Source organism: Agelaius tricolor, unplaced genomic scaffold, assembly GCF_023055355.1.
Source record: "Agelaius tricolor isolate 1412-34295 unplaced genomic scaffold, bAgeTri1.0.p SCAF_18, whole genome shotgun sequence".
In the NCBI taxonomy this organism is placed as follows: domain Eukaryota; kingdom Metazoa; phylum Chordata; class Aves; order Passeriformes; family Icteridae; genus Agelaius; species Agelaius tricolor.
Window position 1 is genome coordinate 11,150,026 of NW_027269278.1, and position 25,446 is coordinate 11,175,471.

The following is a 25,446-nucleotide window of genomic DNA, read 5'->3' on the forward strand; positions in this document are numbered from 1 at the left end:
CTACAGCCATAAGAAGCCACAGAATCTGGGAAAAACTTCATTTGTCACTGTGTGCTGACCTCTACCTCCCATCTGTGCCTCAGTGCTGGGGCACACAGGGAATATGCTCTCCTAGGAAGGGCTCATTACTGAGAGCCAGATTAGATTTTTCCTGAAGCTCAGAAGCCCTTGAGTATGGGGTTGTCACAGGCAGTTCATAGTGAGAAATAGGGGGAGCAATAGAAATCCCCAAATAAATACAGTTTTCTGTGTGATTTACCCACATGCAGCCCCATGTGTACATACTGAATAGCAACAACTGTATATTTGCAATTGTCTATTCAATCACAAGGCTAATGGGTTTGAAAGCATAAATCTTGATATGTAAAATATGGGATTATAAGTATATATAGGGCTGGGAGAGAAATAAGCCTTCCCTGCATAGAAATCACATTGGTTTTTTTCCTTTTAAAAGAGCTTTAGATTCCTTCTTGTTCCAAATCAGGATATTTGCACAAACAGAATAGCTATAAGAAAAAAGCCCTCCCAAACAAACAAAAAACTCCTTTGAATTAAATCTTTGTTAGACGTTCGAATTAAGGCAATACCTGCAGCATAATGTAAAGAAAAAATCATGGGTAGTGGGCAGAAGACTTCTATCTCATTGCAAAATTTCAACACATTTCCCCAAAAAATGCTTTTGAGACGAAAACATTTTGTAAACAAAACCTTTTCTGCTACAGACAGAAATTATGCCAAGTCAGGATTTTCCAATTAAATAACACTTCAAAAAAAATGCCCTGTCAGGCTTACCTGTATAGGGAATTTTGTGCCTAAACCAGCCAATGTTTATCCCCCCAGGCTGTAGCTGTGCACAGCTGATGCAAACAGCTGCTGCACAGCACCCCAGCCATCAGCTCTGGGTGTCTGTGTCCTGGGGCAGCTCTTGCTTCGTGTGAGGAGAGCAGAGCCTAACTCAGAGACTTGCCAAGCTGAACATTTCATGTGGATTGTCTCCTGGTTTATTTTGAGAGATTTTGAGCTTCAGATCAGTTTTTGGATCAATTGTTAAGCCAGGGGGAGAAAGCAGAATGATATTCCAAGAGACAGGAACATCATCTCCCACCACCTAGTCGTGCAAAGCTTTTGAACCAATACTCCAGCTAAGCTCCCAAATCCTGGATCCTGTCCCTCCATCCTTCAGGAACACCCCAGCATGGCTCAGTCTTTATAACAATAAACACAGAGCCCCGTGAGGGCTGTGCATCCCTACCCCATCCTGCTCACACAGCACCAGCTGGCAGCAAGAGGGGAAGCAAAACCTCCCAGGTCCCCGGCAAAAATCCGTGTGATTTCACAAACGCTCACTCCAGCAGTTGAACTGTGTCCTCACTGGGACATATCACATTGGAAAAATAAGCTAACATGACATTAAACCTGATTTTGCCTTTGGCAAGGAAAAGGAACCGCATCTGAGATGAGCAGGCTGGCTGTCAGGGCCAATCAGGACAGCAAGTGCTGCAAAACCTTTCTTCCAACCCCACAGTGAGAGGAGGCTGAAAATCCCACATAAAATTGTATTAAAATGTGTTTTTCTTTCTAGACACCGCTTCCATGGGTGGGTGCACATGACTCTTCAAGGCTGTGCTTGCTTTCCAGCTGGAAAAGAAGCTGCTGATGATCATGTGCAGGAATAAGGGTGCTGGGACCCTTGTGTCTGTCCTGGCAGGGTGGGATGGAGCTCAGGGCTTGCTGCACCAGACCAAACAGCCAAAGTGACATCGCCCAGGGAAGCTGCTGGTGTGAATTTTCTGGCCTTGTGGTAGTGGGATAAATTGGTTTCTAAAAGATGTGCAGTGGTTGTGCCCAGCCCCAGGACTGCTCCTCTGCTGCAGCAGGGATCCCCACAGAGCCAGGTGATGGAGAGAGGAAATCAAAGGGGTTGGATGGAGCCATTGGACTCAGCTGCTCCCTGGTTTGTTCAGCTGGGCTGATGGGGGCAGAAACACTCCCCAGGCACTTGACCCTTGTGTCTGAGCTCAGGGGTGACAGGGGGACCTTTGTGCCACCACGGGGAGCTGGAGCTGCCACCAGAGAGGTGAACCCAAAGGGAGGCTGGGGTTCAGTGCAGCCCCCTCTGCCCTCCAGGGCTCCCCAGGGGGAAACTTGTTGCCTTTATGCTGCTCTACAGCAAAATAAACTACCAGCCCAGAGGCAAGGCCCCAGCAGGACCCCCTGCCTGCCCTGGGCAGGTTCTGGGGGCAATGGGGGCTCACCCCATTGGTTTAACAAGTGTTTTTGAAACACGTGCAGCCAGGCTTGTCCCACATCCAAACAGTCTAAATAGTTTTTTTTTTTGCCATAAATGGTTTAAAAATTAATCTTTTATGGTATGGTGCATATCTAGGGAAGAGAGCAGTTGTCCCAATGTGTTTTTATGATGATGAATTCTTAGTTTAGAGAAACAGAGCTGTAGGATTAATTTTGTTTTTTCATCTGAATCCATCATGGCAGAAGAAAAAAGCAAAATTCAGTCTTGGTTTAGATCAACAAGAGGGTGTGATTAAAAGGGACAGGAGTATCTCTTAACAGTTTCTCTGCTTGTTTCTTAAAGATATACATTGAAAGTTTCAATATAATCTGAAAAGCTTTTTCAACATGACTATTCAACAAAGGCCAAAGAAAAACACTTCCCTTGGCAGGGCTGAGCCTTCTGGCTCTTCAAGAGCCTTTGTCTGGAGGCTGTGAAGCCCTAACCAGGCAGGGTCCCTGGGGATGGACACCAGCATGCTACACAAACAAAGTTTTATTCACATTTATCAGCTGTAGCGAAGGAACAAGGGCCCAGTTTATGTGTGGTCAGGTTCTCAAACAGATATAGAAATATATATTCAAGTTATCTGGAGAAACAAACATCAGTCAGCTCAGCCAAAAGCAACACACAGCAGGATGCCTGCCCCTGTGTATCTGCATTGGGGCAGTGCAAGCTCTGCACTGCATTCCTTGGATTGCATGGGAGCCCCAGTGTGTGCCTGTGTGCAGTGGGTGGCAGCTGCACTCTTCTCTGTTCTCCTCCACAATTACAGAAATTTTAAAAAGTTGTTACTAAGGTTTGGAATCTTTTATCGTCAATAATTGATTTCTTCTTTTTTAATTTTATTTTTTTAATCTTTTACAACGTTTGTTTTCTTGCTGGCTCTGCATCGATTCCCTGGCAGCTTTCTGCTTCATCAGAGGGATGCTCGAGTGCATTTGCAGATGTGTCACAGCACAAGGGAAACTGATGCTTTTCAAGAGTTTTGCATGAAGCAGGGAGAAGAGATTTAAGGGCATGTGTGAGCCCAGTGTTACCTCCCAGATTTTTGTATGGACCAGAGACACATCTTGCACAGTGTTTACACAAATGCCTGCATATAAGATCAGACCTGCTGGCTGACCTCTCCAGCTGCCCTTGCTAGAATGCTGTATTCCATTGTGCTCCTTAAAGCCCTTAGGTGTTTTTTTTAAAAACCCAAGAAAATAATCAAAGCTGTCTGGTGGCTGTTCCTACAGCCTGGCTGCTGGGAAAATGAAACAAATTAACAAAGCTGGTTGGGATCCACCACCACTCCATCAGCACCTACCCCTTGGCCAGGAGTAAATCCCTGATGCTTCAGGAACTAAAATATCTGAGAAAACCCCTAATGCACTCAGGAATACCAGCAGTGGAGGAGAAGGGAAATGCCTGCCTGCCTTTCTTGTCCCTCAGTCCAGGAGTGCAGGTGCTGCTGCTGATGTGCAGCACAATCCACTCAATTTCTCTTCCTCAGAGTTAAAAAATTGTTCAAAATATTGGTGATCAGAAAATTATGCTGCCCTTTTTGAAATCCCAGTTGTGAATTTTTAATAGCAAGATGCAGCAGAGGACAGAATTCAGTCTCCTCACTAAATGAAAATCCACTGGCTCCTGTTCATTCTGTCAGTGTCCAACAGCCTAAGAGCAGGGATATGTGATTCCATGTGCTGCTTTCTGGCACAGTGAGGCAATCCCAAGAACTGCCTGGCTCTCTGGGCACATCCCAGTCAATTTTCCTGAGAAACAGCAACACCAGCTGCATCTCTCCCTTCTCCAGCAGCACTCAGACCCAAGAGCAGAATGCAAACACCACCTCTCCCCAGCTGAAACAGGGGGAGCCTTTCCCATTTCAGAGACAGGCACAAAGCCCCAGACCTCACCAGATACACTCAAGTGACAGGGACACAGAATTACAGCTCAAATTAAACTCCCAGCAAGGCTGCTCTGAGCTTTCAGCCAGGCTGAGGGCACATTGATGTTCAGGGGATGTGCCTAGGGCTGGTGGCTGAGGTTTGGTTATCCCTGACCCCCAAATGCAGACACCACCACCCCATGGCTGGCAGGCAACACAGAGAACAAGCCAGTGCACACCTGCCACCCAGCATGGCTGGGGAATTCCCTGTTTCCATGCTCCATTCCCTATTTCCATGCCCCATTCCCTATTTCCCTATTTCACTGTCCCTCTTCTGTGTTGGGTGGGGCAGTGATGAGGCTGAATGCTACAAAGAGAAGTGGAAGGATGCACAAAAGATACAACAGCTGTGGGTGTTTTGAGTGGAACTGGGTTTTTTTTGTTTTGATTGGTTGGTTTCTTCCTTTTACATTTTTTAAATTTGTTTTTGGTTTTTAGGGCTTTGGGAGCTGGTTTTGGTTTGGTTTTTTAAAGTTTTTGATAAAACCCTTCATGCCCAGCACACAGGGGTGAGGGAAGCCCCTGTTCCACAGCCTGTTAAATGGAGGTGGCAGGTGGCATCACCCCAAGGCTCCCACCCCCATGGCACCCCCATGGCACCCCCATGGCCCCCCCATGACACCCCCATGGCACCCCCATGGCACCCTGTGTGTCCCTGGGGCAGGTGATGCTTACCGGGTTCTCCGCGCCGGCCGGGCTTCCCTCGCCTCCCCGGGGGCCCTGTGGGAGGCAGGCAGAGAGCACAGGGTTAGTGATGGCCCATGGGCAGCCAGCCCAGCACAGCATCTACCACAGGTCCTCCCCTTTGGAGCCATGTCATGTCTTCCCCCCTTTCACAAACACCAAAACAATTGCTATGCTGCACAACTTAAATCCCACTTTCCCCCCCACAACGTAATTCCAAGGCAAGCTGGGAAGCAGGTGTTGCAGTTATCAGTATTTCTTACATAGCAGAGAACCCCCGATCTAACATGATCCAAAATTCTGGGAAAAATCCTTTGCTGAGCAAGCAGCATTGCTGTGCAGGCCTTGCATGCTGCAAATGCTGTTACAGACTTGCAAATCACAATATTTAAAGTATTAAAGCAATGAACATGAACCTCTTGATACTAATAATTATCTGAGTCAGAGCTGCTTCTGTGCAACTGCTGACAGCCTAGATTTAATCATACATTTTTAATTTCATATATGAAGCTTGCTGTATTCTTACCCTACTGGGCAGCAATGGCTAAGGGTTCAATAAAATGCCATAAGTGACAAAATACCCTTAATTAAGGGAAAAAAACCACTCAAACAATAAACTCTGATACAGAGTACTGCTCCAGCACTCACAGAGCATCCATGTCCCTGGCAAAGCCATAGCACCATGTCCTTCATGCCCTTGTGTTGCACCCTCTCTGCTGCAGCCAGCATTCCTTGCCTGGCACATGGAAGCATCACTTCTCCCACACCATGTGCATTACCAGGCTGGGAGAAAAAGCTCCTTTTTGCAGCCTCCTGCAGCAGGTCAGCCAGCTCTGGTGGAGTATTTGCTGAGTGACAATAACATTAACAAAAGGCAAGAACTCGCTTTTTATCTGTGAAACAACGCTGCTCCCTCTCCTTTCTTCTGGAAAAGGATGATAAACAAAGACCATTAAATATTTCTGCACTCCTATCAGAATTTCTCCTGTTGCATAAACATTTCTGTGCTCAAATGTGCAACTGCATCTCCAGAATTTCAGCCACAGCCTGGAGTTCTCCTCTTTGAAGTTTGGATACACTGTCCAGCACTCCCCCTCCCCAGCCCACCACGGAGCTCCAGGGGACCCCTGCCCTCACAGGGGCTCCAGTGGGAGCCCAAACCCCACCTGCTCCCTTGCTATGGGATTGGCAGCCTGCAGACAGAAGCCCTGGGTAGTCACAAACGATTGGTGGAAACATCTACCACTACTCCCTGAGTAACTTGCTCACAAGTTTACAGGGGATACAAAAAAATCCCCCAATGTATTTGCAGCCTCCTTGAAAGCACATTACAGCCAGGAGAAAGGTTTACTTCTTCCATCCCTGAGTCCAGCTGCTTTGGAGAGGAACCACAGCTCTGATGAAGCACCTTTTTCAACCTTGGAGACCATTGGTGACTGAGCAATTAAAGCCCCTCTACCTGCACCACCCTCTGGGCTAATTTTGGGGGTCTGACCTGCAGGCAGAGCCTGAGCCCAGCAGCTTCCAGCCTCCCTTGGAGTGCAGGGAGTGCTTTGAACACCAACCTTGCTTGTTGATCCTTCCCTGCCTTTCCAAGGACTCCTCCTGGATCTGTTTAATCTGAATTCAGTTACCAGTAATCTAAATTCATTCTGCTTTCCCTCCTGCTGGCAGACAGCACAGGCTGCTCCCCAGGGAGGAGGAAATGTCCTAATGGAGGTGTAGGAGAGGGAGGCCAAGTATCTAAACAAGTGAGTAATGGCTTGGTACTGATGCTTTTAGGCAGCTTAGAGGAGAGTTGATATCAAAGGGTGGATGCACAAAGCTCCCACACAAAGCTTGGGTTGGAGCCATTCAACTGAGAATGTGAGAAACCTGTAAGAAACCAAAGATTCTGTATAAAAAAGGGACCTTAACACTAGGTTGGGGTTTTTTTTTTCAAGTTTAAGGAATTTCTTAATACTTCACACCACATGGGAAAAATGGACACTTGCCTACACCAAAGGTAGAAATGGAAACATTCAAAGTCAGGTTGGATGGAGCTTTGACTGACCTGACCTAACTGAAGATGTCCCTGCTCATTGCAGGGGGATTGGACCAGATGGCCTTTAAAGGTCCCTTCCAACCCAAACCATTTTGTGATCTTATAATTCTTTCCCTACAGTCTTCCAGGAAATCTGTAAAGTGGGTGCAGCTCATGGAATTACAAATATATTTTAGAGATATTGCTTGTGGCAAGTGAGATAAACCAAAATTGGGAGAGGAAAAATTTAAAAACCATTTTCGTCTGTTTTACTTGCTGTTTCTATCTGAAAGCAATTTGATTAAAAAAAAAAAACAAACAAAAACAAACAGTGTTTTGGAAATCACATCTAGAATCCTGCTGCTATTCAGTAGCTGGGTTAGGAAATGTTTCTAAGGAGAAAAAAAAAAAATTGGTGGGAATTAAAAGGAACAATATCAAACCCAGCACTTACTTTGGGCAAGAGTTAAGGTCAATTCTGTGGTGCAGGTGGGGTGAGCAGGACAGAGACTCCCAGCTCCCACAGAGAGGGCAGCACAGAGGAGCAGCCCAGGAGTCCCTAATGCCATCCACAACCCCAAACTCTGCACATGTGATAATGTCTGTGCTCAGAACAATTGGAAATGATCATTGTAGCAATCTCTAGCTTATTCTGGGCTCTCAGCTTTAGATACTGCTTAATGAACCAGCCATAAAGTGAATCCATATTACACCTCCTGTTTTCAACCCCTTTAAGAAGCTACAAAAGAAATTGAGGAGGCCTGGGAATTTGCTTGAAGATGAATGTTCCCTGTAAACTGTTCCCTTATGGCTCCATCTCCCAAGACCTCTCAGTCTGATGTTTGTTCAATACAATTAAGATTCATGTTGCACTAAAGTACATTGGGCAATGGCTGAGTCTTTTCTTCTAACTGTGCCAGCCCCACTGTATCAGTCCTGGGAGTCCTTTATTTACATTGTTATAAAGAGAGTTTTGGAGTGGAGAATGAATACAAAGCATAACAGTGTATTTTTAAACAACTTGTCACATTCAAGCTAAACAGCCTTAATCCAGGGCATAATATGCAATTTCTGACAACACCATAAGTTTCCCAGTAAGATGATAGATTTAGTAACCCAAAGACAAAAAAAGAGAATGAAATATATTGCTTTGAAAATATTATGAGGATAATATTTGAAAATATTATGAGGAAGAGATGATGGATGTATCTAAAGAATAGCTCCTCAGAAACAAGGTAAAAAGTTCATAGTAAACACTCACAATTTCTGGGTAGCAGCCACTTATGTCATCTACTGTGGGCAAGTAAAAGAAATATTAAAAATCAACATCACTTTATTATTCACATAAAATATTGTCAAAAGCCAAACCCATGTACTTGTCCACAGTACAGTAAATAACCTTTGTATGAACTAATTTACCCATGGCAAATTGGGCTGCTCAATGAACACCATAATCCATCAACACCAAGGAGAACAGGCACTATGTGTGTTTAATGTCTTTTTATCCCCTGTAATTAAACCAAGTCTAGTCCTTGACCCATGTTCCCATGGCTGGGAGGCTGTGTTGCTGCCTCCCAGCCCTTCAGCTGGATGGATAAATTTCTGCCTGAGCAAATTACTGTTGGGCACAAGGTAAAATCAATGTTTGTGCAGGACAAAATGAGTTTAAAGGGAGCAAGAAAGGGAGTCCAGCAAAACCTTGCTGAATCCCAATGCTCTGTTAAATGTTCTGCCAGTGAAGCACATTTTAGCCAAGAACTTGTGCTCTTCCCTTAAATTTTTCATACAAATCACCCTTTTCTGCTGAGAGCCCTTACACAAAGGCGTTCCACAAACCTGGGTCCATCTCTTCCTTCAAACCATGTACTGCTGAGGCTCTCAGGATATTTTTTTTGTTATGTTGATCCAAAGAAGTAGTTGAGAACAGCATTCAAGTAAAAACCTTGGCCAAGTGAAATGAAGACCTATCTCAGTGGATCTGTAAACCAGAGGGTTTTTTGCCTTGCAAGCATCACAGTGAGCTGTTCATGTTGTGAAATCTCAATCATAAATATTAGGTTATTTTAGGACCTCATTTTCTAGAGGAACTCATATCTAACACATTGTGCTCTAACATGGGATTAAGTATTACACCAATTTTACACCACTCATGTGGTTGCACTTAAATGCTTTTTTTTTTCTTTTATGAGCTTCAAATGGTTTAACTTGTTTCCCCTTCTTCCCTTTTGGCATTTTTCAAGTTGTTTTCAATACATCAGCATTTTTTTCACTTAAAAATGAATCAACCAGAAGAATGGCTTGAACAAATTGGTTGGTTCAGCCACTCTCAAGAATAGATTTTATTTTTTTTTTTTCTTCATATGGCTTCACTTAGAAGGAAGGAGAACTTTGCAGCAGAGCACCATGGGGTCTGGTACTGAGCACAGGGAAGCCACGGCCCCAGCCTAGCTGGCTGTTCCTGCACAAAGGCCAATTTACTTTCTTGTTCCCTTAGGAAAAAGTTTATGGTTCATGGGCAGGAGTCAGATGCTGTGATGCTTGCTCAGCTGATACTCATCAGGTACTTGAGTCAGGCTGTGGCTCCGAGACTGCAGATCTGAGATTAAACAGTTTTGGGTCACAACACTTTGCATGAACCTTCCTGGCTTTGGATTCCAACAGACCCAAAGACTCAAAGCAAATACCAGGTGTAGATTGGAAACACGCAGCACCTACAGTCTGCAGAAGTTTTCCAAATAAAAGAAAAAAAAAAAAAAAGGAATATCTAGATTCATTTCAAATTTGGCCCAAGTGCCCCAAAAGCTCTCGGAAATCCTGGGCTACATTATGTGTTAGCAAAAACCACACAGAAAGCAACCTCTAGTAGTTAGATGGGGAGAGCTCCTTGCACTTCCATCCCTGACCCAGTTGCTTTCAAGGTACAAAAGAAGCAAGAAATGGTTTTCATTCTTAGACCTTCAAAGTCATCTTCCTCATGTTGCACTGGGGAGCTGTGTTCAACCTCAGGGAACAAAACATCCACCCCAGGAACCAAACTAGAATATTTGTGCTGCTGTTGGGATAATACAGGGCAGTATTCAAAATTTGGTTTGACTAAAGCACCTCAGGACCTCAGCACTAAAGGTTTACAGCCTCAAACTCTTCTGTACCTACAGCTAAGCTAAAATGGGGGTACCCCCAAAATAAGGGATATCCAGGAGGGGATAGGGTGCGGATTTAAATTGATCCAACAAGATGCAGCAGAGCAAATCCAAGTCCCTAATCTAATATTCAGCAGCACTGATAAAGCCTGCACACAAGGTGTATGTAAAAATGTTTCAAGGCCAGGGAGAAATTGAGGGTAAGTGTTTTTTTACCTGTAGTCAGAAAAGTCCCCTCTTACCCTGGGTGGATACTTGTTGCAAAAGAAATAAAAATAAAATTCAAGCTCATTCAAAGTGTGAAATGATACATACACCCCCTGAAACCAAAGCTCTGATTTTGCTCCATTTAAAACAACCAAGATGGTGCCACTCGCTCCATACCCTGGATTCCCCACCCCCTACCACTAAATAATTATTTATTTCTTTTGTTCCCACACCGAGAGACAGTTTCTTCAAACAGTAATGTGCATGCAGCCCTTTTGTTTAGTCAGCAGGTGTGCCTGAGTGTGCCCGGGTGTGTCCGAGTGTGCCCGAGTGTGCCTGGGTGTGCCTGAGTGTGCCCGACTGTGTCCGGGTGTGCCTGAGTGTGCCCAAGTGTGTCTGAGTGTGCCTGGGTGTGCCCGACTGTGTCCGGGTGTGCCTGGGTGTGTCCAGGTGTGCCCGGGTGTGCCCGAGTGTACCTGAGTGTGTCCGGGTGTGCCTGAGTGTGCCCGGGTGTGCCCAGGTGTGCCCGAGTGTGCCCAGGTGTGCCCGAGTGTGTCCAGGTGTGCCCGAGTGTGCCCGGGTGTGCCCAGGTGTGTCTGAGTGTGCCCAGGTGTGCCTGAGTGTGTCCAGGTGTGCCTGAGTGTGCCTGAGTGTGTCCAGGTGTGCCCGAGTGTGTCCGGGTGTGCCTGAGTGTGCCCGAGTGTGTCCGGGTGTGCCTGAGTGTGGCCGGGTGTGTCCGGGTGTGCCTGGGCGTGCCCGGGTGTGTCTGGGTGTGCCCGGGTGTGCCCGAGTGTGCACGGGTGTGCCCGGGTGTGCCTGAGCGTGCCCAGGTGTGTCTGGGTGTGCCTGAGTGTGTCCGGGTGTGCCTGAGTGTGCCCGAGTGTACACAGGTGTGCCTGAGTGTGCCCGGGTGTGCCCGAGTGTACACGGGTGTGCCCGGGTGTGCCTGAGTGTGCCAGGGTATGCCCGAGTGTGCCCGGGTGTGCCTGGGTGTGCCTGAGTGTGTCTGAGCGTGCCCGGGTGTGTCCGGGTGTGCCCGAGTGTGCCAGGGTATGCCCGAGTGTGCCCGGGTGTGCATGAGTGTGAATGGGTGTTCATGGGTGTGCAAGAGTGTCCGTGGGTGTGCTCAGGGCACAAAGCCGAACTGGATTTGCACTATAAATTAAGCAGTGGCTGGAGCAAAGCCTCCATTGCGCTCACATCAAGCGTGGGATTTTTGGTCTCTTGTTATGGCTGCTTTAGGCCATTCCCAGGTAATTCACTGCACAGCTGCACTGCAGGGCAGGAGCAGATGTTCTCAGCACACCCCCCTCTATCTTTCAAACAAGAGGATGCATATTTTGGCAGCTGTGGGGGCTGCTATATGCAAGGTAAAAAAGTTTTCACGGCAGATTTCAGTTTTCCACATCTGCACTGAGACAGCTGCTTCAGTCCAAGTCCTGGACAGAGATGGGAACTTTGAACATCTTTCAGAAAGTGCCTATGCACAAACACGCACACATATTTGGTTTCATGTTTCTTTATGAGAACAGTGACCAGCTCTGTTCATCGTCCCCATATGCTCCTGCACCCTTAAAACAGTTAGAAAGATTTAAAAAAACATTCAGGTCACAATCTTTTCAGAGACTTACTGGTTAGGCAAGTCAGACATAGCTGTACCAACGTGGATCTGGAAAACGAACACAGACTCATTTTTCTTCCGTGGACACAAGCTAGAAATCCATGTGGAGATAGAGCTGGGCAACAGAAATTATGCCAAACTCACACTGCATCTGATTGAAATTCATGATCTTTGTATTATCTCCAGTAGTCGATAACTGAAAGCAGCACTGCCCAGAACAAGAGATCAGCAGACACCCCTGAGGGCTTTTTCTTGCTCAAATAATTTCTAACCCAAACTCACCTCTAGGAAGAATCAAGAAGTCACCAGCAATAGATTTATTCAGCAGATGAAGATGATGATTGCTCTACTCAAATCACTAAATCTGCCTGATGAAACACCAGCCTGTTTACCAACACAAGGAGCAGATGCTCATCCTAGGAGCACCTCTACAGCAAGAGGTAGCTCTGTATTTCTTGCAGGAATAAGACAATTTTCTTTTTTTTCCTAAGAACTGCAAGACACTTCTGTAAGGTATGGAAGATAACAAAGCACTCATTTCTTCCTTCAGCTTTCAGTTGCAATCTCACATTTAAACAAGTTTGACATGTTGGATTACAAAATCTCTTGTGAAACATTCAGATCTGACACAAAGTACTTGGGTTTTGATGAATTGCATCTTCAGAGCACGGAAGTACTCAAAGCTAATGCGTCTTATCTACAATCAGAATTAGCCATTGCAGAGCCAAGATCCCACAGAGAAAAAAAAAAATAAAATAATCTTTCTGATTTTCAATATGTGAAAAATGAGAAACCAGCAAATCAAGGCTTTGAGAGCAGATAAATAACACAGTTATCTAGGGAAGATCCCAGGAACTATAGAGAATTGTATGTATTGGAGACTTTAAGCAAAAAATCACATCCTTTGCATTTAAATGTTGTTCCCACACTTGCAGACACAGTCTGTGGATAATGCCCCTTCTGGCAGGATTTTCCACCCTCATTGTTTCCCAGTTTCCTGTGAAGGGGAGCCCAAGCTGCCATGTGCAAACCATAAAGCATCCAAGGGATGGGGCCAAGCACATCCTAAGAACACGCCCACAACCATCACAGTAATATCACCAAGAGAATTTGCTTCTATGTAACAAATCAAATTCAACATAAAAATCAAAGTTTTCCTGTTTCCAGACTCATCCAACACTGCACTTACAAGTGACTATTTCAGCATCTCTAAAAAACCTGTTAAGCTCTTCCTCCTGTGGTCTTCAAAAGAAACATTTTTTCTGCTGTGTAACCCTCTCTCCACCCCAAATCTCCTGCATGCAGAAGGCATTTCCTCCACCTTTGTTAGAACCATCTTGTTTTCTGCACCTTATTCCACAAGCATCATCATCCCTATAAAGAGAGAAGATCAGGAATAGCCTGTCAAGCAAATATGAAGTCAGCTTCTGGAGCTGTTTCTACTTCCATTATCTGCATTAACCCTTGACCAGGGCTGCATGATGCCATATGCTTCAAAAGACAGGGAAAAAGCACATCCTAATGAAACAGAACCAAGCAAAATGCAAACAGCCAAATCCCCTCCATGTGCATGAAGCCTTGTAAAACAGAAGTAAAAGCTGTACAAAGCAAAACTAAAAAAAAAAAAATCACATCATTTTATCCCAATGACAGCAGTGTCACACAAATAAGCAGCTGTAAGTTACAGATACTAACAATGTTGTCTGTTTCAAAATAATTTTACCCAATATAAAACATCCAGTGAAACTCCCACACTGTCTTCAACAGAGTTAAGTGGTGGAAGTTGGACACGGGTGATCCTCCCAGACACTCAAAATTAAATTGATGTGTGAATTCCTTCTGCCCTCAATTAGTCAACAAGCAGTTAATCTAAGAACCACACTCATTTAGGTTGGAAAAGACATCTAGGATCATTAAATCCAACCATTAATCCAGCACTGCTAAGTCCCTAAATGCCACAAAAAGAGAGCAGACCATCTGCAAGCAGACTTGCCAACCCAAGGAAAAAGAAAAAAAAAGTCTTCCCTCTTAAGTAGAAAAAAAATCAGTAACAACAAGAATTTGTACACATAACATATACATGCCTCAAGTGTCCTCATTTTTAGTTTCTATTAAATAAGTAATTTTTAGAGCAAACAAGTAAATCTCAGCTTTGCCATAAGAAGAATAAGGCTGGGGTCACCCTGTGATTTCTCTGGGTACAGCTAAGGGTGTCACCATCATGGGAGAGGACATGACATTTCTTGGCCTCTGCATTTTTCTTCTCCCTTCTGCTAATATGTTTGTAATAAATCAGACAGGAACTTAAGCTCTAGCTGCACATTTAGAGCACAACTCAAATTCTTTGGAAATTATAACCTTTTGTGGAAGGGCAAGTGCATAACCATATATTTGAGGAATAGTCTCTGTCTAATGCTGTGGGAAATTGTCTTTTTTATAACCAGAAAAGTTCTCTTCTTCGCGGTATTTCCAGGCAGGGGAAGCCTGGAGAGCAGCTGATGAAGAGCACAGCAAAAGTAGAAGAAAAAGATTGAGAATTGGAAGATCTAAGGAGGAAAATAGTGGAGTAAATCAAAAGCCAGAAAGAGCCTTCAAGTGTAATAAAATATCCCTGCACATCCTGTCAGACCAGCCTTCCAAGGAGGTACCTTCCTACTTGGGACACCTCCTGGAGGTGAGACACCAACTCTCAGTCTTGTGGAAGCTTCTCAGATCAGGCCTGAAATTGTAGTGGAAAAAAAAGGCAAATGAAGTGATTCCAGTCCCAGAGCAGCAGAAACAATACACTTTGTTCTCACAAATTGGGACCAGGTAGGTTGGCACAAGGTCTTTGGCAAAGAAACAATTTCGCCTCAAATTTGAGACCAGAGCAATAGTATTAGATCACTTACTCAGACTTAAGTTGTGAGCAGCTGTCTGGCTTTTATTTCACACAAAAGCTTATACTGTAAAAGGAATTCCTGGCCCACATTCAGATGCTATATTTGCTCATAAGCAGTGTTTCTCATTTGAGTCCTGATAATGCAATGAAATCAGTGATGAAAAATTTTTACAGAAGAGATGCAGAGAAAAAAAAAATGTCTTTAGAAGTACTTGGGTCTTGTTCTTTGCTAAAATTAACTTCTTATTTCAACTGAGAATATAATTAAAAGTACAAGTGTCTTCTCTCCCTGCTGACCTTGGGCAAACACCAGATTGACTGTGTGTAAACAATTTGCTTTCCCACCCATCTGAGATCCTTCCAACAAAGGAATACATGAACTCTATGAAAAATTCAGTTTCCATTCTGTAGGCAGAACCAGCACGTGCTACAGCCATGTTCACTCCCCAGAAAGAATATGGAGTTTCCTGTAGCAAGTGTGAATGATCAAAACAATATAATCCCTTTTACTGCTGTGTACCTGACCTACATTGCACAGCTTCCAGCAGAAATAAGCTGAGGCAGTCACAGATGAGGCCTAAATGGCCACACTCATAAGCTCTAACAAATAAAAGTAATTAATGACTAACTTAAGAGCAGCATTTGTATATCCATTTAAAGAATTAGGCTTCCATCCATAATGCTAATCCATGCCAAGTCTGAATTTAATTAGCAAGCAGGAGCATGATAGCTAATACAAAGGAACTGATTAGCAAAAAAAAAGAAAAAAAAATAAAATCAAAGTGCACTTTCAGGCTGGGTAGAGGCAATAATTGCACAAGCCTCTGGGCAACCCATGAGGGTTGAAATGAAATGAAATATAAAAGTGCTCCAGAATTTAATCTCAGTTTCCATGGGAAGGCAAGACAGCTCCAACCTGAGATACCTGGCCACAGAGACATGAAAGCTCCATGCCCAGCCCTGCAGGACCAGGCTGCAGAGACCAGCTCAGGGTGGAGGTGCTCACTCCTGGAGTGTGGATGGTGGAGGACATGGCTGGCAATGGGCTGAGTACAGAACAGCTGCAGGAAAAGCAGAATTTCAAAAAGAGGTGCATTAGCATGTATAAAAGCAGAGCTAAGATACCAAAGAGCCTGCTGACACTTCTCTGGCACAGGCCATGCCTCAGAGGTGGGGAACAGGTGCAATTACTGAAATGGGATGAGCCAACACATGAATTTGTAAAGGCAAACTCTGTTACAGCCCCTTCCTGCCGTGTTCCTGGCCTGCTCTGGCCCAGAGTTCAGTGGCAGTGGCTGTTTCTATTGAAGTGCAAAGAGGGGATGATTTATTGCCCACACATCTGGGAAATGTTTCAGTAACAAGTTCATTTTAGACCAAAGTCTTCTGGGCCAATGTGATGTGCCACAAGGTGCTTCCAAGCACAGCCCTGAGCCTTTCTGAGACACAGGCACAGTGTGGAGCTCTGCAAGTGCACATTAAACCCACAGATTACCAAAAGGAACACTGTAATTTGCTTAATCAGGTAATTTGCCTACTCAGTGCATTTTGTTTGATGACCAGTCTGGTTTATCTGAGCTCCACAGTCTGGCAAACAGCTCAAAAAGCCATAATTAGGTGAATGATTTTGCTCAGCTGCTTCTTCCAGATGCTTAGTTCATTACCAATTATCCAAATGCATCTTTCAGAAGTACCTAGACCATTTTCAGCTCCAGAGTTTCAGTTGTCTATAAAGCAGTAGGTCTTTAAATATTTTTACATGGCAGCTAAACCTATTCCTTCCCATTTTAAAGTAAAAAAAGCAGGATCAATAGGACAGAAAGGCAGCATGGGAGGTGTACAGCATTTTTCTTTTTTAATAGTGAAAACCCTCTGGAAGATCAAATGGAAAATTTAAATTATTTCTCACAACCTCAAGGTGCAAATTTTTACCTGTGGATCCTTGAATTGTGTCATTTGTGCTTTTTAGAACTCAGCTAAACGAATGCTGGATCTCTAATTTAACTTACCAAATGATATCCAGGAAAGGTTCAAAGGTTTAGCAGAGATGAGGTATTGTTGCTCTTTAAACACTGAGATGAGATGGAAAGAAAGAGGCAATTATTCTGAGCAAAGCTATCCAATATGTTCCTAAGTTTGGATAAGACCATCAGTTTCCACTTGTATTTTAAAGAGTCCAAGTTTGGGAAAAACAGCACAAAACATGGTGAGAGAAGGAAACCAAGCCAGAAAAATATGAAAGGGAAAGACAAGAAGCATCTGACTTTGTTTGGTTTGGTGTTAAGGACAAGGGCAGTGGTGGGATCATGTGGACCCAGGAGAGACAGAGCAACCTTTTGGCACGGTAAGGGACCAAAGAGAATCAATGAGTGAGATTTCACTTCCCAAACATGTCAGTTTGAGACTTGATTGAAGCATTTTATCATTTTATGACCATTTTTTTTTCCACAGACCACTATTTTCTTAGTCATGTGCTCTAGGTACTATGCAAAGACTTTTGCCAACCCTCCAAGTTTACCTTGTTTTTGAAAGACAATGAAAAATGGCAGGTTCCTCCTCAAAGTGAATCAGCAGGGTTGGCCTTCATCTTACATTGATTAATATACAATGCCTATTGCTGGAACTTTCCAAGATTTTAACTGAAATCAGACCTGGATTTTAAGTGCAACACACTAAGTCAAATCCTGCTTTCAATTTTGTTTTCTGGTTCCAGGATACATTTTTACACTATTGATATCCTGGATGTAATTTCACCTGAGGATCGAAAAGTATTTCAAGAGGAAACCTTGAGGGTCTTGCATGAATACAGATATATTGCCACTGAATTCTGAAATAGAGTTAAATGGAGACTTTGAAAGGGCAGTTAACCATATAGTGAAGTGTAGCAGATGGAAATTAACACTGAAAGCAGAAAAAAAAAAAAAGAAAATGCTGGTAGGGGTCACAGGATTACAGTGCTTTCCAAACCACTGCTTCAGATGGTGTTTTTTCTCCCAATAGATGAAAATTTTCTAAGACATCTGGCAGATTCCTCCAAGAATTTTGTTGGTATAATTTGAATATTCTTCAATATTCATAATCTGCCTTTCAGCATTTACTGCATCCATAGATGAATAATGCAGAGCCCATTTGTGTGGCAGGCCAGGACTTTGAGGGATTTAGGGAGTACTGGGCAATGAAGCTCAGTCTGAAGACGAAACCAAATCCCAACGTTTCCACACACTGTAGGCTTCAGAAAACATTCCAAAAATCCCCACCCTGAGAACAGAAATACCCATAGATCCCAAAGGGTTTTATAGAAACTGAATATGGTTCTGCAGAACTAAGGTAAGAATTTCCCATTTCCTCCTCCCAAATTGTTCAACAGTCTCAGAATCCATCCTGGGTTTGGATTCTCCAGATAATTAGAAAGACCACAAAGCCAGAGTAAATTCCCAAAGTATATTTTGCTTTGCAAGCAGATGTCCACGTTGCCTTAGTGCTGCTCCCAGTCAGTCCCACCCTCACCAGCAGCCTGTGGAGCAATGCTGCCATGCAGCAGGAACAGGTAACTCACACCACATAGTCCTCAGCCTTTGGAAAAAAATGACCCTAAATTAATCTGGAGCACAGCAATCATTTCTACTGAAGTGGTGAGCAAGAAATCCTGTCCCAGCAGAGAACCCCTGGAGACCCCTGTGTCCCCAGGCAGCATCTCCTGCCACAAAGGAACCTGGTGGGAGTCTCAGGTTGTGTTGCACATCACTGCCATACACACATGAGTGATTGCACAAACCCATGACCACGAATCCCACTGAAACCACAGCTAAAACCTGTCCTAAACCAGGCTTTTTTCTGGGAGGGAGATGTTCCCTCACCCCGAGGCAGAAGTGCAGTAACCCAAGTTTCCCGGGCGAAAGCAAGCTCTGAAGAATGACATCTGGTTTCTGCACAGCTTGGCTGTCAAACCTCTCTTGCTGATGTTTCTGTTTCTTATCTTCTCCCTGGTGTTTGGAGCCCAAACAAGCTCCAGCTGAGTGAAGGAGCTGCCTGCTGCAGGGGTCAGCCCCACAGCCCCTGTGCCCTGGGTCCCAGGCTGGGAGCTCACCAGGAGCCCTCCCCATGGCCAGTGCTGGGCACCATCCAACGTGGCACAAGTCTCCCCTAACCCCTCTATTATCTTTGTTTTCCTCAAAAGTGGCCCATAGTCTTCCTCTTGAAGATAAAAAAAAAAAAAAACCAATTTATTCTCAGTCACAACTCAGCCACTTCTTTTCCCAGCTCTCTCTAAACCCCTCCTGCTGCTGGCAAAGATTATTTCCCATCTTCATTTCTTCTGGCACTGTTGAATTATATGTGTTTACATTTGCTGCAGTACCATAAAGCAGAGTAAATTTTGCAAACACTCTGCCTGAATCCATATAATAATAAATCAGATCCTCCAAGAAACTACGTGTCACTTGTATAAAATAGGAATGTTTAAATGCCCCCCCACCCCCACAGCTGCTTCTCCCCTCCCTCCAGCAGCTCCTCGGCCACCTCTGAAAGCTGTTACTGCTCTGACTGACAGGGGGACATCAACAACCCAACACAAGCTGAATGATTGACAAGCCCCTTTCCTTTTAAAACTGATTTTCCTTGGTAAACCATTTAAAACATGTCAAACAGTTCAACAGCTCCCTGTGAAACTACTGCCAACTCCATTCCCTCTGGAGAAGGTAATTATCTTATTTATAGAGGTTGGGGAACAAATGCTGAATTTCTTTTCCATAATCATTTATTAATTGTTCTCATATTGAAAAATTTACTTTGGTAAAATAAATAAGATCCAGCCTTTCCTCATGTTGCTGCAAGAAAGATTAATTTTGCAGAAGCAGGGCAGCCCAGGACAGGAGCCAGCTCTCACTTGCCCACAAACTGAATGGGAAACTGTAGAAATCAGTTAGCAAAGAGCACCTTTACAATGGGAGGGTGAAAAAAAGAAGAAAAAAAGAAAAATATAGCCCCAGATTACAGATATTCAGCACAGTTCACTCTCAGCATTTATTGTGCTATTACTGTTACAGCAGCCAGGAGACTTTTATCAGTTTTGCAGGCATGCAAGGCTCCTGTTCTAAAGACACTGCTGTTGGATATACCCACATGACAACAAAAATGAGTTTCAATAGGAAATGGGCAGTAAGAACAAAAGGATAAACAACAACTCAAGTATGATCATAACTTTCCCATGGTCACTTAACTCTGGCTGTAGTGACTGAGATTTTACTGAACCATTTTACAACCATGAAGGAGAATTCACTCAGTCATGTAGATGCCACCTCTTTTTTCAGTTCTCAAACTATGAAAAGGTGCCTTTGAAATTTAAGGGGTCTGGGTTTTGCCTGAAAAAGCAGAGTTTGATGCTTATGGGAAGGGTAATTTTATGCTTTTACAAAAAAATATTTTAAGCTACAGCAGGAAATTGCAAGCAACAAATGTAAACTGGACACTTGACAATCACTAGAAAATATTTACACTAATATAACTATAACTGCCCAAAGGAAACAAACAAATGCCAGAAACACAACTTAAGTTGATGGACCGAGAAATAAACACAAGAATAATGGATGGGTTCAGCCCAAAACCTTCATGCACATGTGTGGAGCAGTCCCTTCTCCTCCAGTGCTGCTCCTGCATCCCCATCTCCCTGGTCCTGCCTGACAGACTCCACTGCAGATGTGCTCTGGGATGTGTGAGTGCCTTCATTTTAGCCATTTTAAACCTCAAAGTTTGGCCCCAAGTTGCTTCATGGGAAGTTTAGATTATATAGCAAGAAAAACTTGTTCACTGAAAGGGTGGTCAGGCATTGAAACAGCTGCCCAGGGAAGCAGTGGAATTGCCATTCCCAGGAGTGTAGAAAAGGTGTGTGCATGGGGCACCTGGGAACATGGTTTGGTGCTGGGTTAATGGTTGGACTCCATCTCAGAGGTCTTTTCTGACCATTAACAATTCTGTGATTCTAAAGCATTGTCTCATTTGAAGAGGTGATGATGAAGTCCAGGATAGAGAAGCATGGGGACACTGTAGGAGCTTGGCTCCCCTGAGCATTGTGGAAATTATAAAATTCTCAGTTTGGAGTGACTGAAAACCCAGTGCTGCTTTGTTGTTTCCACATGGCTGCACTGGTGGTGCTGGAGAATCACAGAATGGGTCAGGTCAGAAGGGACCTCAGTATCTGATCCAAACCCCTGCCCAAGCAGGGCCATCCAGAGCACATGGCACAGGATTATGTTTGGGCAGTTCTTAAATATCCCCAGGGAGGGAGACCCCCCATTCTCTCTGGACAATCTGTCCCAGGGCTCATCACTGCCCACTGAAGATGTTCCTCATGTCCAGGTGGACCTTCCTGTGCATCAGTTTCTGTTCATTGCCCCATTCTATCACTTGGTGCCACCAGGAAGAGCCCAGCTCCATCTTCCTGACACTCTGCTTTCAGATACTTACATATATTTATGCTTATATGCACTGAAATCACACAAATACTTGCAGGTCACACTGTCCCTAATCAACTGCACAAACCCTGAACCTCTTTTAATTGATGTTTAAGCAGAATCACTGTGACAACCTGAGGAACGGCTGAGAGGCACTTTATTCCTGAAGTGAGTAACTCCTGCCTAGAGCTGAGGAGGTGATAAAACTCATGCTGAGTGTGGCAGGACCAGCATTGTCTCTGGTTTTAGCTCTTGTTGACAGTGGATCAGCTCCAGATTTGGGGCTGTGCATCCAGAAATTCCAATCTGCATTTGGGGCCTGGCTGATTACCCTGCCAGTGAATGTATGGCAGCCTGGCAATGGGGACACAGCCCTGAGCCACCACTCTGGGCTCATCCCACATGCCAGCCCCGAGCCTCCAGCACAGCCCAGCCAGCAATCCAGGAATACCCAAACACCAGGCCAAGGCTGCCTCTGTTTAGCTTGGGGGAGCTTCATACCATGAACTGCTTCATTTTACTCCGTGTTTTTGGTCTGCTGTCTTGCTCTGGAAGCTTTGCAGAAGCTGTTGTGTCTCAGATATGCACTTTGCAAAGCAGAGGCACTTCCACCTTGTCCAGTGAAAGGCAGAGCCCTTTCAGCAAGTCCCTCGGACATCATGGCATGTGCACAGAGCAAGAGCCAGCAGAAGAAATTAATTCAGCACATAAGGAACAAAGGATGTCAGGACTGCCAAGAGAAATATTAACTTTTCTCATATGTAAGTGTGTTTGACATTGGTTTAACCATATTAATTTGCATACAATGCAAGTCTTGCACAAAACTGGGTGAACTAATGACAAAGTTCACAAAGCAAACAATGTCAGGGCACAAAAGTCAGTTTTTCATCATAATACTTCAGGTATTTGAGCACCCACAAAGCAAACAAAACAGGATCAAACAAGCCTAGAGCACCATCACTTCCCAGCTAATCCCTGGTAAAAACCTGTGCTGAGCACAGGTAGCAGCTTTGTCATCCTTCCCTCCCCATTGCACTGGCTCAAAATTCCTGCAAATACCACAGCCCATTTGAAAATGCCTTGTATGAAAGATGCTTGACATATTTTCATCTGCATCCTCATTCACAGCAGCCCCAGACTCGCAGTGGTGCTGCACTAATCCCCAGCTCAGCCATCCCCAACCTCTGCCTTCGCTGATTACCCCAACCCTGACCCGCTGAGCAGCGAGATTTAATCCTCCCCTGAAATGCTTCCAAGCCAGATTCAAACTGCCAAGAAAAGGTCCACATTCCTCAGTTTCTATCACCCTTGGCTATGTGCTTTGTTGGCTGAATTATCTTAATAGAAATATGTAAGTACTCGAGTGTGAGTGTATGTTTATCCCCACCTCTGGAGAGAAACCTGCCTTGACCTACAGCCACCACACCCAGGGGAGCCCCTTTTCCTTACAGTGCTCTGGAGATTTGCAGATTATTCTCACCAAACCAGCGCTTTTGAACTCAGCAGCACAGACCATTCAAAACAGCTTTCCTGCATAAAAACAAAGACCTGTTTCCAAACATTATCCACCACTTCCATAGGGATGACTTGAAGTTTGCTCTACATTTTTCTAGAAAGGAGGGAAGATTTTTTTCTCTGCCCCTTTGGACACACTGAATATCCCAGTGCATGCCCAGAAAAGCTTTTTGTAGCCCAAGTCCAAATGGGTCCTCACTTTGACCAAACATTGGTAACAGTCCTCTGCCTCTCTCTCCTCCTTCAAATTCCTTGGACAAAGATGCTGAAGGAAGAGAGCCCAACTCTCTTTGCCAAGGGATGCACAGAATCCCTCCGTGCTTCCTAACACAGATGGTTTCCAAGAGAAAGTCACGTACAAACAACATCTGCAAAACTGCTATAAGACTTAGACCTCCACAGCATCCTAAACAGCTGTCTGCCACAGAATAAACAAATGTTTTTCTTGTTTTATGTCTAGCAGCACATTTTATCCAAGAGATCTACGGTGGCGACTTCTGGGAGGGAGAAGTCATGTTGGGGGAGATAGGGAGAGAGCTGGGACAATGTCCTACTGAGAAAAGCAGTAGCTCCTATTTATCTCAAATTGTGTTTTTGACTCTAAATAAAACCTTTTTAAAGTTGGAGAAGACTAGTCATTAATTAAAAACCAAATCCTGATATCATCACACAGATTTAAAATACCAGGGGGCCACTTGCGCTGCCTAGTAAAGGAAGATGTACTTTCCAAATCCTGTCTTTAAAATTTCATTCCCTCCACAATAAAATGACTGGTTTTAATTCAAACATCCCAGCCTTCCATATAAAGATCCCATCTTCACCAACTTGAGGGGCACAGGTCACTGTAGCTGTGGAGTGCTCATCACAACAGGAATTTCTTCATGCAGTGGACAAAGGGTTCATACCAAAAGAACTGGCAGCATCTCCATTAAAATGAAATGTTCTCTTTCCCTTTTTTGTGCCACACGCAAGCTCCCCCACTAAGTTTCAAACTGGTTTTTAATCTAGTTATTAAATTAAGTGTCTTTTTTATCTTAGAAAAAAGTTTTATTTGTTTATTTGTTTATGATTTCTTTTAGAACCAATGTAAGAGGTCAAATAAATTCCAGATGACATCCAGACTCTTCTGTATTTGATTTCTTTTGTCATTTCTTTTGAAATTCACGCAAAGGAACATGTAAAGATCACAGTAAAATGCAATTGTCTTTAAATCCCTGGATTTTCATCTTCTGCTTGCAAGAGCAGCACTCTCATGGCAAAATCTGTGCTATGTAATGCCAACTTCTGTTATACGAGATTTAATTATCTTTATTTTTCAATATGGCTCACAATACTCACTAGTTCTTCCTATGCAATGGGCTGAAAATCATATGGTAATAGGACTTGTATCAATATATATCAATAAAGCCAAAGGTTTTTCCAGTTTAGCAGTTGTGGCCATGAAGTTAAGGACTGGGAACATGAAGAAGCTACAACACACCAATGGCAATCCCAACAAGCACATATTATATTGAATATAGTCTTAAGGCTCACAGTTCCTAATTTTAGACCTCTAAGTCAGTCCATGGAAACGCTGCACACATTTTAACCAAGGCTTGATTTCCTGACAACAACCACAGTTCAAATTAACCAGCACAACTCCTGGCAGAGACAATACACTGCATTTTAAAGCCAGTCAAGACTTAATCCATGACTTAACCTAAATCATTTGGCAGTTCAGGAGCATGGAGGACTCTCCCTGCCAGGTCTCTTTGACCAGGAGGGTCTTTACCCCTTGGCAAACTGACTTTCAAGATTGCACCACGCATTTTAGTGCAACAAGAATGAAGCTCAGGATCAAATGCTGGAGGCTTGGAAATAAAATATTAATTAAAAAAAAATATTTTCCTACTCTGTTGCCCTGCCTGTGAACAGACTACAAAGGTTCTTCCTTGCTCTGAACTTCTGGTTTCCCAGCATTTACAAATTCTGGCCTCAGCTGTAGCTACTTCAAAGGCAATAGATATGGCTCAGAGAGAAAACAAAATTGGAAAGAAAAACGACGCTGGCATTTCAGCAAAATACTGGTCACTTAGTGAGAAATCCTTGGGATCTCAGAACTAATTTTGGATTGCTTGAAATTTATCTCCCCCCATCTTTTTGATGCATCCCATTTTCTGCTGAGAATTTCTCCACATGATAGCTCTGTCTCCACAATCCCTGAAAATTAAATAAAACAAATCAAACCGCCTTCCACAGTCATGCAAAGTATAAGCCAAATCTTGAATTCCAAACTTTCATTTTAAGCAAAGAGCTGTCACAAAATGATCACTAGCTCAAACCATGTATCAGTTCCAGGGCAAGGGCACAGGTAGATATTGGGAATACTGAAGTGAGAGTCCCAGGGAGGCTTTGGCAGAGCAGCACCTCTGAACACTGTAGGGCTACCTACAAGGCTCAGCTCCACCTTCCCTCTGCAAATGGGGGTTTAACTTAGAGAGGCCTTGGGTGCAGAGCTGGTTTTGTGCCAGTCTTACTGCACTCTTTGTTAAGGAAAATTTGAACTGAGTTTCCATCCCAATTCCTTCTCAATTTGTTTTTTCATCTCTTAAGAGCAACAATTGCAGCAGCACACTACAATCAACACAGGAGCTTCAGATCCATCTTTTTGTAAAGCATTCATATGAACAGGCAGGTAAAAGCACACATTTTGGATAATTT

General features: G+C 44.0%; 1 protein-coding gene across 1 annotated transcript in view; it reads right to left on the bottom strand.

The window, feature by feature from the left end:
* The window catches only part of COL23A1 (collagen type XXIII alpha 1 chain), a 174,892-nt gene that overhangs the window by 42,684 nt on the left and 106,762 nt on the right, over window positions 1-25,446 (bottom strand). The window contains exon 3 of the mRNA XM_071443293.1: window positions 4,902-4,946. Within this exon, the coding sequence (XP_071299394.1) occupies window positions 4,902-4,946 (45 nt within the window). The remainder of the gene's footprint in view (window positions 1-4,901; window positions 4,947-25,446) is intronic.